Consider the following 13,018-nt stretch of genomic DNA (forward strand, 5'->3'; position numbering starts at 1 on the left):
CAGTGTGACCTTAAATGCAAAAGGAATGGGTTTCTATAGTTTAGACTGGTCCTAGGTCTGATGTGTTTTTGTGCCAGAGTTGCAGTGACCTTATTTTGCTGTGCAGTGTTCCCTGATCCCTGCTCTTTGGATCCCATTGGATTTATCACAGTGTGTGTGTGGAGTTGCTTTACAGTTGCAGAGTTCCCACTAGTCAACACATTTATGAGAACCTCGGGACTTTGATGAATGTGTTGGGGAAGTAAGTTATTATCAGGAGATCTTGCTGAAGGATCACTGCATGAGTACATTTTTAAAACTGATTCCAGTGTGTAGGATTTAGGGCGATATAATGGCAGAAATGGAATATAATAACTATGTTTTCTTAAGTGTATAATCACCTGAAAATAAGGATCGTTGTGTTTTTGTTACCTTAGAATGTAGAACGTTTATATCTACATAGGAAGTTATGAGAGATCACCATATTCACCTCCATGTTTCTACAGTAGCCCAGAACAGACAAACTAAACCTGGCTCTAGATAAGGCCAAGTGAAACTGCTTTATTCAGTGTTTTTACCAGTTAAAATGACTTGGTCCATTTGTTTTGGAGAGGAGGAGACCTCTGTGGATAATTCGGCGCCCAGTAAAAACCTCCTGAACAGTGAACACTGAAGGAATTCTTACTGGGAGAGGTTTCAGCTCGTTGAAATCTGCAATCCTCACCACCCGATGCCACTAAATCCTTGCCTACATGTCCGCCAGACAAAACATGCCAGAACAAGTCAGAATGTGTCATTTGGCAGATTTTGGCTGGTGGACGGGCAGGGAGCTCCAGTAGCTGGCAGCATGGGGAGGGCACCTTAACACCATTCATCTGCACACACTGACATATCTACATAGGACGCAGATCTTGATCAAAGGAGATCGCCATGTTGCATCGCCATGTTTCTACAGAAGTCCAGATTGAGCAACAACAACCAGTTTTGGATGGGGCCAATCCCGATTTCGCGGTTTGGCATCGGCCACTGTAGTTAGCCGCCCCCCAGAACGAGAGCGTTGTAAAAGCACTGATTTTTCTGACTGGTTTAAATCACCTGGTCTGTTTATTTCGGAGAGGAAGAGACCTCTGCAGATAATTCGGCTCCCAGTAAACATCTCCTGAATGTCTGGATCTTAAGTTATCAGAGACAAAGGTGAGCTCACATTAGCAGGTGCTGGGCTAGCGTTCGTCCGGCATACCAAACAGCATCGGAGAAGAACTGATTTGTAACCTGAAACTGCTTTATCTGTGTTTTACCAGTTTGAATCATTGGATCCATTTGTTTTGGAGAGGAAGAGACCTCTGCGGAAAATTCAGCTCCTGATAAAAACATCCCGAACAATGAACAATGAAGGAATTCTAACCTGGAGAAGTTTCAGCTGGTTGCAATCTGCAATGCTCACCACTAGATGTCACTAAATCCCCTTAAATTTTACACACTGTTCCTTTAATCAATGCCAAAAAGAAGGAATGACCTAGAATCAAATTTCTAGCTCATGGCTGTGTTTGGATTGGTTATACATCAGTTATAGTGGGAACCCTGCACACAGCATTTGCTCCTGTACTGGAACTGCATGGTAGCTTCTTTGTGTGTGTGTGTGTTTGATGGTACTTCCTTTCTGGCCTCCCCTAACACACATCTTCTCCCTCCTTCCTTAAGTGAAAACAGAGCCTATGAACAACAGCGATACAGTCACTACGACAGGCGACACAGCACTGGACACATACGCAGGCTCAGGTAACACACACATACACATCTTCCCCACATAAATACACTCATGCACTATTTTCTCATCTGGAGGAAAAAACAAATTTGCATGTCTTTGTAGTCGGCTCCATGTCACTCTGATTTCTCAGACGCACATACAAACACAATCATCCATTTCAGCTCAGCAGTAGGCCTGCTGAAAGCTTTAATCCCATGAAGTATTGCCTGTCCTTGGATGTCGTCATCAAAGGCTGGCAGAGGGATGAGAGAGCGCGAGAGACATTTTTACACTTGTCTTTTTTTTTTAGACACGCACACGACCCCGTGCTCCTTCACGCTGCCAAACACACACACACACACACACACACACACACACAGACATACGCTGAGACACAAAACCATTAAGCAACACACAGCGAGGGTTTAGGAGCAGCGGGGAGTTTGTCAGTGTTGAGCTCTGACATCTCAATGACCACAAACAGACATTGTGTTTTACTCTGAGGCCCACTGTAAGGGTTTCACCGCTCTCTGAAGGGGGAGAACTTGGCTCGTCTCCACTCAAAATGCTTCAAATTATGTTTACTGGAACAGCATTTCAACTCAAACAAGCCCGAGGCCTTGAATTGTGCTGCTCAGGAGTGGTTTTGTTGAATGTGAAAGGAAACAGAAGATTTGAGTTGACACCATCCATAACCTCGTTGTTTTTGATTATTGTGCTGTTTTTAGTAATCACCAGCAGCGGGTACAGCCCTCGTTCAGCCCACCAGTACTCCCCTCCCCTCTACCCATCAAAGTAAGTCAAGCTTTTTACACAACAGACGCTGCTTTCTAAGAATTCTTATCAACATACCGAATGCTATACTTCATCCTTGTTGTTTTATACTGTCATCATGTGTCTTTTATCTCCTCTCCTCTCCTCTCCCAGGCCCTACCCGCACATTCTCTCCACACCAGCAGCCCCTCCCATGCCGACGTACGCCGGGCAACCCCAGTTCAGCAGCATGCAGCAGTCGACCGTCTACACTGCGTACTCCCAGACAGGACAGGCATACGGACTGTCCACCTATGGTATCAATAAACACACATTTACAAAGACACACAAAACCTACACCACCTAACACATCTAAGAAGCACATTTATTTTATAATTAACTTTACAAAATAAGAATGAAAAGTGTCCAGTGCACTTAAAAAGATTTACTGAAGTTAAACTACAGGTCATGTGTCAAAAAAAAACACATTAAAGGAAAACTTCACACTCCAAATGTTTATTTGTGTATCAGTTACTCGCCCTGTGTTACTCTGAATTTGTGAAGAAGGCTTTGTTTTTCTCACATGCCTCCATGGTGAACGAAGAATCCAAAAACAAAAAAGTTCTTGTTGAATTGAAGTCATAGGGGTCCACGTTAAACAACAGCAAAACTTTATCAAAACATCTGTTTACAAACTCTCACACAACTCATGCAGTATGTTCAAAGTCTCATTTATCCAGTCATATGCTCAGTACTTCCCAAACAAACAGCCCTTTCCAACAGGGAGCTGAACGGAAAGTGAAACTTGTCTATGCTCCCTTCAAAGCCAGACTCCATTGAGAAAAACAGTAATTTTACCTTGCTGAACACAGGAGCTGCTGGTCTACTGGTCAGTTAGTTTATTTGTGTTATTGTGTGACTTTGGCGAATCTGATCATTTGAAAACACCAAATTCACATAATAACACAAACTTACCAACTGATTGAGACAGCTGTAGATCAGCAGCTCCCATGTGTAGCGAGGTAAAATTACTACTTTTGTCAATGGAGCCTGGCTTTGAAGAGAGACTAGATACATTTTTTTTAAATGTTTATACGACTGGATGATTGAAATTTAGATTATACTACACGTGTTACGTGAGAGTTTGTAAACTGATTTTCTGATTTAGTTTGCTGTTGTTAAAGGTGGACCCCTATGACTTCAATTCATACAGAATTTTCTCAATTTTTTGGGTTCTTCGTTCACCATAGGCATGAGAGATAAACAGCGATTTCTTCACAAATATAATCTAACACAAGGTGAGTAACTGATAAACAAATGGTCATTTGGGGATGAAATATTTCTTTAAAAATGTACTCAGTGGGAACCTTATTGGGATACTTTTATAGAGGGAAACATTGTTGGAAGTTTTCTGAGTGATTATAAATGGACAAAACCACAAAATTCAAGTTCTTATTCATTTATTTTTCTGTTTAACCAGAAAAACCTTTTGAGATTAAAAATCTCTTTTTCAAGAATGTCCTGGCCAAGACAGGCAGCAACATAAGTCACAGACAGACAACACAGTACAAAAATAAAGAATAAAAATGTAAAGCTCTAAAACAAGAAATATAAAACACAAAATAAGATTGCTACAAAGAAAAGCCCAAAAGTATGTTAATATATACTAGAAGTGAACCATAAAAATGCAAAAAAAAAGGCAATTAAACATGATTACAAAGACCAGCTGACATTGACATAAAGAGGACGGTGCACAAAAATCCTTAGACATGTTTTGTGAAGTTATTACAGGAAACAGACGTGCAAAAACACAGATTAAAATTTACTTTTCTCGTTTTATTTATTTTTTCTTCTAACTGAGTGTTGTGACTTGACTACATGAATAGCAAGCCAACAAAAATTGACTTCAAAAATATGTCAAAAAACACACACACACAAAAATTATACTCAGTGAGAAATTCAATATTCCTATCTCTACAAGCATGACATAGTGAGATCTTTGGAAGCCAAATCAAACATAAATAAACCTAACCTAACTAGAGCTCAGTGCAAGTAAATTATTTAAAAAATGATGATGGCTTGTGCAATAATTTGAATGAAACTGTCCAGTCTGTTAACTATATTTTTGCTTTTTCAAATGTGTACTTATTTATTATATCTTGCTTTTTGTTTATCTTTTTTTTTTTTTGCACTCTCCCCGCTGTGGGACGAATAAAGGATTATCTTTTTTTTTATCTTAAAATATGTTGTTTCAAGACAATAAATTCTGTTAATCTTCCTCTTTTTTCAGTGCAGTTTCCTGATGCTGTAACGTATGCAAACACTGTATAATCTTTTTATTTCTTGTCACAGACCTCGGTGTGATGCTGCCGGGCATTAAGACAGAGACCGGCCTGGCTCAGAGTCAGTCTCCTCTGCAGACGGGCCTCAGTTACAGCCCCGGCTTCACCACGCCTCAGCCCGGACAGACTGCGTACTCACCCTATCAGATGCCAGGTCAGTTGGAAACATATACTATCAAACACCTCGGTATTTTATGACTCACTGGTCACTCCCACCTCAATTTAATAATCTTTTCCTATTAAAAAAATGAAGGAAATATCTTCGGTATTTTACATTCTTGCTGAAATTATCTTAACCTTTCAATGCTATGACCTTGCTCACACTTTAAGTGTATTCTGTCTCCATTTTTCCTCTCTGCGGTCTCTCTAATTCCATCCTCTACTTTTTGTCCCAAGGTTCCAGTTTCACTCCTTCCTCAGGCCTCTACGCCACCAACAACTCAGTGTCCAACCCCGCCAACTACACTGCCACACAGCAGGTACCTCACTGTCCTAATACCGTAATACGTTTGTCCTTTAGTTTAAACCTGAACCGCTGGTACAGTCCAGCTGAAAGTTAGCTTAAGTAACACACATTTTCCCAGGCTCAATAAGAAAGCCCATTTCCCACAGGAGTTCTTGCCAGAGCAGATCAGCCATGCAACATGTTTGGTCTGAATAGTCAAGTGAATGTCGTTTTCCTCATTATGCGCTTGGCTAAAACTGAAGATGAGGATTCTGTATGGTGCAGTTGCGATTGTATTTGAGAGCAGAAGTGGTTTCACAGTCACGCTCCCACGCAACTTTTCCTCGTTTGAGAAATAAAACCTAATTACACTGTGACCTCGCAATGGGGACAAACGTAGGAGAGAAACAGACAATTAGTCTTTGTGAAAGAGTGTTTTGTTCTGGATATTTCTCTGTGTCCATATGATGAATTGCATTGTGGTAGTAAAATGCTTAAAGGGGGATTTTAATGTTCCACTATGATAGATGTGGCTGTTTACAGGAAGAAAAGTCAAGGTTTGGCTCGTGTGGGTGGGTTAAGGGGAATATAGTGTGCGTGTGTGTGTGTCTGTGTGTGTGTGTGAGAAAGAAAGCAAGCAAGAGAGGGAAGGGGAAAGAGAGGCTGATAGACAGCGAGTCTGTGTGTGCACAGTATGTGTGAATCTGCTTGCGTACACACTTTGCTGACTGCATGCCAACGGTGAATGTGTGTGTGTGTGCATTCATGTGGTGTGCTCCACTTTATAAGGACTTGTAGAGATGGACGTAGTGACAGGTTTAGAGAGCTGACTCATAAAAGCGCCCATCTCCACTGGGTCAGTAAAAAGCAGCAACACAAGGCTTTAATTGTTTCTGAGATATAAACTACAGAATGGAGGGAATAAAAGATTAGAGAAATGGGAAGGAACACTTGTAAAATATCTCTTCAAAAGTCAGTCTGAACCTCGCCAGACAAGGGAAACATCTCAATTTTCTTGAGTTTTTTTTTCCGCCTGGAGGGGATCATGCATTTGGTTGTGTGTGGGCGAGTGTGTGTATCTGTCTGTCTGCAGCTAATATCACAAACTACTGGACCAATCAGCCTCATATTTTGTGTGCACGTGTATGAATATATGCTCAAGGATCTCTCTTAGTTAATGTGATTCGTGATTGTTGAAAAACTTGTTTTACTGACTGTTTTAAAATGACTGTTGAGTCCTCACTCCTAGGGGCCGCAAGTTTTCTGAAAATTGCCTCAGCTAAAAACAACAAGCCTTACTGTCTTTTGCAGGCCACATTTTGTCTTTTGTCGTGTTTCAAAGCCTGACATTCATAGAGAAGTTTGGTCTTATTTTGAACTGGAGCATCTGCAGATGAATCCCAGTACCGATATGTTACGGTCCACTAAAGTCAGGAAGTTACGAGATGAAGTAGTCCTTGTTTTTGATATCCTTACCATCATCATAACTGTAAGGGAGCCGGAAGGGACAATTCCACCAGGCGTAACTGTGACACTGTTTTGTTCTGTCCTCCACATGGTGTCAAACCACATCGGAAGTGTTCCAGAAGTGGAGCGTTTTACCTGTCTGATTGTGTAGACTTGCAGATTTTGTTGATCTGATCATTCTTCCTTGCTTCTAGGAGTAAGTAGGCTTTTCTTTTTTGTCTGTTTTCATTGGGTTGATTGTTGTTATTTCCTACTTTGCTGTGCTTGAAGCCTCCAGACGAAAGCCATCTTTACACATAGGTTGCACTATAGAGCCGCTACAAAGTCCATTATTTATGCCATCTTTGCATTTTTGCACAGAACCTAACAATGGAGGCAACATTCCACTCCAGTATGTGATTATACACTGCATCCCGGCATCGGCAAATCAAAAGAGGTGCAACAGGGATGACATGTGACCCAACACTGTCAACCTCTAGTGTGACATATTCATCGGTAGTGCATCCTAAACAACCACATCAGCATGACATGGCAATAACAATCATTTACCATCCCTGTCATATTGTGGCTCCAGGGGCTCCAGAATCTACTCCAGAGCTCCAGACATTTATGGCCACTGTTCTTCTTCCTCAAGTTAGCCACTAATGCTAACAGCTACTTTTAAAATCTCCCTCGGTGTGGTTGCACACATAACACGTCTTCAAACCATCACACCCATCCTGCCCATGGTCCTTGTCCTGTTTATACAGACACTGTGCCAGCACTGTTACTAAGTCTCATGGCGGATCATAGGCAAGATCACTCTGTCCCCCCCATTCCGCAATCGTACCTTGTTTACAGCACAGCAATGCGGCATAACGGAGCAATATTCCCACTTTGAACAAGCAGTGGGAAAGGGGCTTGAATTAATATGATTTAAAATCCAGTTATGAATGATGAATGACATGGATCAAAGATTTCTGGCTGTTTAGTCATAAAAATATCTTCATGCTCACAGTTACATTGTATCTATATTTAACATACAGTACCTGTTAGCAGGAAAACTATCTGCTCTGTGCAACACGCTGCGGCTCCATCAAAATTCGACCAGGCGTGTAGCTTCTGAAACATACGCTTCTGGATGCATCTTCTGAAATTACAAGAATTGCCTGGTGTCGCCGTGGATAGCTCAGGTGGCCACCTGCCGGGGATCTGCACTTTACTGGGTGCACTTTTCTAGTTTTTGTCGTTGTTTTTGTTGTCTTTGTACTCTTATGTGCTCACAATTCATGTTGTTCTCTGCAGGATTATCCCTCATATACGACGTTTGGCCAAAACCAGTATGCCCAGTATTATTCCGCCTCCACCTACGGGACTTACATGACCTCCAACAGCGTGGATGGCACGGGCTCCACGGCAGCCTACCAGCTGCAAGATCCCGCCCCTGCCATGACCGGGCAGGCTGCTGAACTTCACCCAGGTTTGTATGAAAAAAGAAACAGCACCAACGCTCAACCGCAATCCTTCTAACCTCCTAAATACGCAAACAAATGTCAGATTTCTCACCATTCCTTGATACTGGCTCCGTAATCTTGTTTCCAGTAGGAAAATACCACAGTTTGGGTAACTGAGTTCAAAAACTCTCTTTCACCCATGATGAAGAGCAGGAAGTAACTTCAGGCCGTAGCCATAGTTACTTGGCATCGCACCCGCTAATTGGAGGATCGGCATATGTTTACATTAGCCTCTGAGACTTTGATTAGGCTGAAGTTATGTTAAATATTGCACTTTAGCCGACAAGTCAGAGAAAGAGAAGAGAAGAGAAAATAAGACAGAGCTCAAGTAAACCCACATGTACAGAAATATGGCTCGATATTCTATTTTTTGTTTCTTTTTTTCACATTTTTTTCCTTTGGTTTATCTTGGCTGTAATTCAGGAAGCCTGATTAAAGGAGCTTATCATTCTTCCTGTCACTGGCACTTTCCCTCTTGTTGCTTTTCTCACTATTTCACTTCTCTCAGAGTTACACTTGGTATCTGTTGCTTTTTGGGGTTTTTTTGGTCGCTCACATGCTCTTCGAGTCTTTATCCACCCCCTCTCTCTTGGTCTCTCCCTCTCTCCCTGATTGAGACATAACAATATGAGCGCTGAAGCCTAGAGTCTGGTTCTAGTTACCACACAGCAGTGGGAGCATATGGCATTAGGAGGGTGTGTGTGTGCGCAAAAATGTGTGTGCGCTCCTGCCGAATTTTGTATCTTTGCAAGAAGCATCAGATTACCTAACTTTTCTAATTTATTGCACAGCTCCGTCTCTCCCCTCCTCCGTTAAATCCTTACATCGCGTGTTATCATCAATCAGTCAGAGCAGCAACGGGACTTTTGTTTAGGTTCCTCGGTAGTCTTTAAGTTGATCTGTTGTGCCAATTAGATTGAATTATTAAGCCTGACAAGATGGCTTATTGCTGTACGAAGTCTGAGTTATCGCTTTTCCTGAAGTGGATACAACCCCAGAACACCTGTGGGATCGGCTCAAGCCACATCATTACGGCTGCTTTAATGCGGAGAATATAGCTTGTGATTGCTGGTGCAGTTTCAGAGAGACATTTGATCATTTGTAAATTTTAAATGTTTAGCCCTGCCTGTGTTTGCATACACTCTCAGGGGACTTTGATACAGTGCAGAGCCCCTCCACACCCATCAAAGAGCTGGACGACCGAGCCTGCCGGAGTGGGGGGTCCAAGTCCCGGGGCAGAGGCCGCAAGAACAACCCCTCCCCTCCCCCCGACAGCGACCTGGAGGTAAGGGACCCAAAAACACCCACTCGACGCTGCACTTACAGTACTTGCTGAATATTCCATTCAAATCTCGGTGGATATGTGGTATTCCCTTTGATCGTCGTCCTCGCCGCTCACTGAAGTCTCAGAACAACAGAGGAGAGGCTGATAGAGAGCAGGACCACCCATGTCACTGTCCACTTGAGCATGAGTGCACATATGGGCTAAAAAGATGCACATTTGTAAAGCACATCTCTCATTGTTTCACTTTTTGTTTTGTTCTCCAGAGGGTGTTTGTGTGGGATCTGGACGAGACAATCATCGTCTTCCACTCTCTGCTCACAGGCTCCTACGCACAGAAATACGGCAAGGTAAGATCCTGCCTTCACTGGCTGTGTTTTGATTTCTTTAGCCATTCTGCGTCAGTCTCTCCATCCATTTTCTTTCTGTCTGCTGAAGTAGAATTCCAGGTTACAGCTGGGACATCACAGGTCTGATTTTGATTTAATAGCAGGCGATGAATCTTCACACTTTGTAATCTTGTAATGAACTCAGAATTAGAAGGCAAAGTGTCTATTTTTTACGCCTCTGCTGCGGCGATAGTTGTAGCCGGAGGCATCAAGTTTTTGGGTTGTCCATCCGTCCCATTCTCGTGAACACGATATCTTAAGAATGCCTTGAGGGAATTTTTTCAAATTTGGCACAAACCTCTTCTTTTAACTAAATGATGAGCTGATATGAGTTTTGTGGTCATAGGTCAAAGGTCAAGTTCACTGTGACCTTGTCTCCACTGTGGCCATAGTTGTAGCAAGAGGCATCTTGTGTTTGGGTTGTCCATCCATCTTATTCTTGTGAACGCAATATTTTAAAGAACACCTTGCAGGATTGTTTTTAAATTTGGCACAAATGTTCACTTGGACACAAAAATGAACTGATTAGAATTTGGTCGTCAAAGGTCAGTGTGACTTTGCACCTGTCTCATTCCTGTAAACACGCTATCTCATGAACACCTTCAGGGAGTTTCTTTTGACACAAACGTTCACTTGGACTAAATAATAAACTGTTTAGAATTTGGTGGTCAAAGGTCAAGGTCATTGTGACCTCACAGAAAATGTTTGCTAAAAAGACAACATTTTGCAAAGATGTCTAATTGCACATGAAGATGAGGTGATGACATTTTATATCTAAAAGGTCAAAGGTCAACTTCACTCTGACATTATAATATCATGCGCAAGATACTGTCAGATACTGAATTGGTGACTTTAATCTCGAAACTGCTCTGATTGTATAGATCTTCTGTGCTGCAGCGGGGTAATTGTGTGTGAAGCATCCATATTTTCACAGACATGGATATAAACTGTAAGAGAAACGTGACCGGTACGCAAGGGCGTAGGACAACGTGGCAATTCTAGTTTTCTCTTTTGTAAATGCAAAGCGCTTCTGTAACAAATATAAGGCAGTATAAGATAAAAATGAAAATATAACATTATCAGTGAAGCTTGCCCTGACCTTAAGTGCAGATTGTGCATTTCTGAAATACCTCCAAACTCACACCCTTACTTTTTAGAGGACTTGTTTTATCTCTAAATCTGACTTTTACACAGTTTCATAAAATGCGACTCAGAATGAGCACCCCATTAAAATAAGCTCCATGTCCCTCAGTATATTACATTAACATTACATCAGCTGCTATAGGAATGTTATGGTCAATTTATGATGATGATCGCATAAATGAAAAATCGTTCAATGTAGTACATATTAAAAATACATTAAAGGCCATTAATTGCTAATTCTTACATTAGTTTAATCATAATTTAACATGCTGATTTCTTACTTAGACTGATGTTTATTCCAAACTTCATTTTGAACTTATTTGGTGGTCTTGCCTTCTCACATAACAGCTACACTGTTTATAGTTCCCTTTATTTTAATAGCTCTTGGCTCTGATCTGGGATCATCCTATGTGGCCAAGGCTACACATTTTTATTGGGTGATGTCGTTTCCTGTAGGCACCGGCATAAGCCACCAGCATGCCTGTGCAGGCCTTTGCGTCCCACTCCTGCAGCCTGCAGAGTCCATTCTGATATTCTTGTTTGGCAGTCAAACAAAAGCTGGCACGAGCACACACACACACTCCATGTGGAGCCAGACTCACACAGAGCCATAGGAGCCCAGGCGTTTTACAGATAGCGGTTTGTGGGCACTGATGTACTTCCTAGTCGTGGAATTTAATGTTTGGCAATTGGGATTTAATGGTTATAAGAAAGGCCCTGGTGAGTTGTAAATTTATGTGTGTGTGTGTGTGTGTGTGTGTATGAGGAAGAGAACACATGTGGCCTTGTGGTTGATTCAGCTCGGTTTGCATTGTTTTTATTGTAGAGAAATTCTGAATACCAAAGGATAATATCACAATTTTAGTCCTGGCTGAAGCAGGAAAGCATTTCTCCTGACTCGCAAACTAATAATAAAGGAAGCATTGTCAATGCCTCAAATTAGGTTTCGTGTTACCTCTGATAATATGTCATGTTTTGTATTGAAAATAATTCTAAGGGCAGTTTTCACCTCATTTGCTGCTGCTGCCCTCAAGAAATGTGGTGGCAGCTGTGCCTGTTCACACCTCGCCCAAAATAGTGTTTACGCTGTTGATATAGCAACCACAAGACCTACATACCCTCCTTATATGAGCTTTGAGGGTCTAATATCTGCTCTGAGTGATGTTTCACTTTTTAATAAATATACAAGGAGTTATTATAACCAGGGGTGATGTTCACATCATTATGAAGTGTTACGTTTCCAGCGCTCAAATGATATCAGCGAAGGTGTAGAGTGGAATCGTTTCAGGCTAAAAGTAATGTTTGTAATTTTCTGTGATTGATTGAACTTGTCTGGCAAATATTCAGCACATTCACCAGAAGAAAATGTTAACCACAAATATGTTTGTCATCAGGAGGTTGAGGAGATGGTGTATGGTGTAACACCTAGGCAAGACACTGTTCAAGGTCAACAAACAACAAAACCAGTTGTGGTTTAGCGAGTCATTGCTGTGTTTCAAGCAGCTTTTTAAGCACGAAAAGCGGTTTGATTTCTCATGACATCGCTGCTTTTCCTGCCGGGATTGTGCCCCCCAAACTGGGTATTTAAAGCCAAAACATGATCTTTTTCTGACCATAACCAGTGTGTAAAATTGAAATGAGTGCTAGCACTTTCATTTTATTTTTATCTGTCCTGCTCATGTTAATTTGCAAAAATCAGATTCACGCTCTAAACAACTCTAATACACATTTCGTGACCAAAAACAAACAGGGAGAGGGAAAAAAACGTATTTTGCCTGCCCCTTTCTCAGAACATAAATATAAAACCACATGGTCTGCCAATTAGGTAATTAATAACCAATACTTACAGTAACTTCAGAAGAAAAAAAAAAGAAAAGTGAGCCATACACAATAATTCATCTTCAGCAAAGAGGACAGATCCTACCCGACAATTTCATACAGTCTAAATATTCTTTCTTTCATTTTCTTGAACTGAGAA

The 13,018-nt window shown here is 41.5% G+C and overlaps 1 protein-coding gene across 5 annotated transcripts in view; it reads left to right on the top strand.

Moving 5' to 3' along the window:
• The window catches only part of eya4 (EYA transcriptional coactivator and phosphatase 4), an 80,124-nt gene that overhangs the window by 48,184 nt on the left and 18,922 nt on the right, over positions 1-13,018 (top strand). For all 5 annotated transcript variants that reach the window (XM_033648654.2, XM_078173776.1, XM_033648653.2 and 2 more), the window contains 8 exons: positions 1,681-1,758; positions 2,455-2,521; positions 2,654-2,796; positions 4,832-4,975; positions 5,218-5,300; positions 8,018-8,192; positions 9,375-9,511; positions 9,775-9,858. In XM_033648654.2, the coding sequence (XP_033504545.2) occupies positions 1,681-1,758; positions 2,455-2,521; positions 2,654-2,796; positions 4,832-4,975; positions 5,218-5,300; positions 8,018-8,192; positions 9,375-9,511; positions 9,775-9,858 (911 nt within the window). The remainder of the gene's footprint in view (positions 1-1,680; positions 1,759-2,454; positions 2,522-2,653; positions 2,797-4,831; positions 4,976-5,217; positions 5,301-8,017; positions 8,193-9,374; positions 9,512-9,774; positions 9,859-13,018) is intronic.

The sequence above is a fragment of the Epinephelus lanceolatus genome, chromosome 13 (genome assembly GCF_041903045.1).
Source record: "Epinephelus lanceolatus isolate andai-2023 chromosome 13, ASM4190304v1, whole genome shotgun sequence".
Lineage (NCBI taxonomy): Eukaryota > Metazoa > Chordata > Actinopteri > Perciformes > Serranidae > Epinephelus > Epinephelus lanceolatus.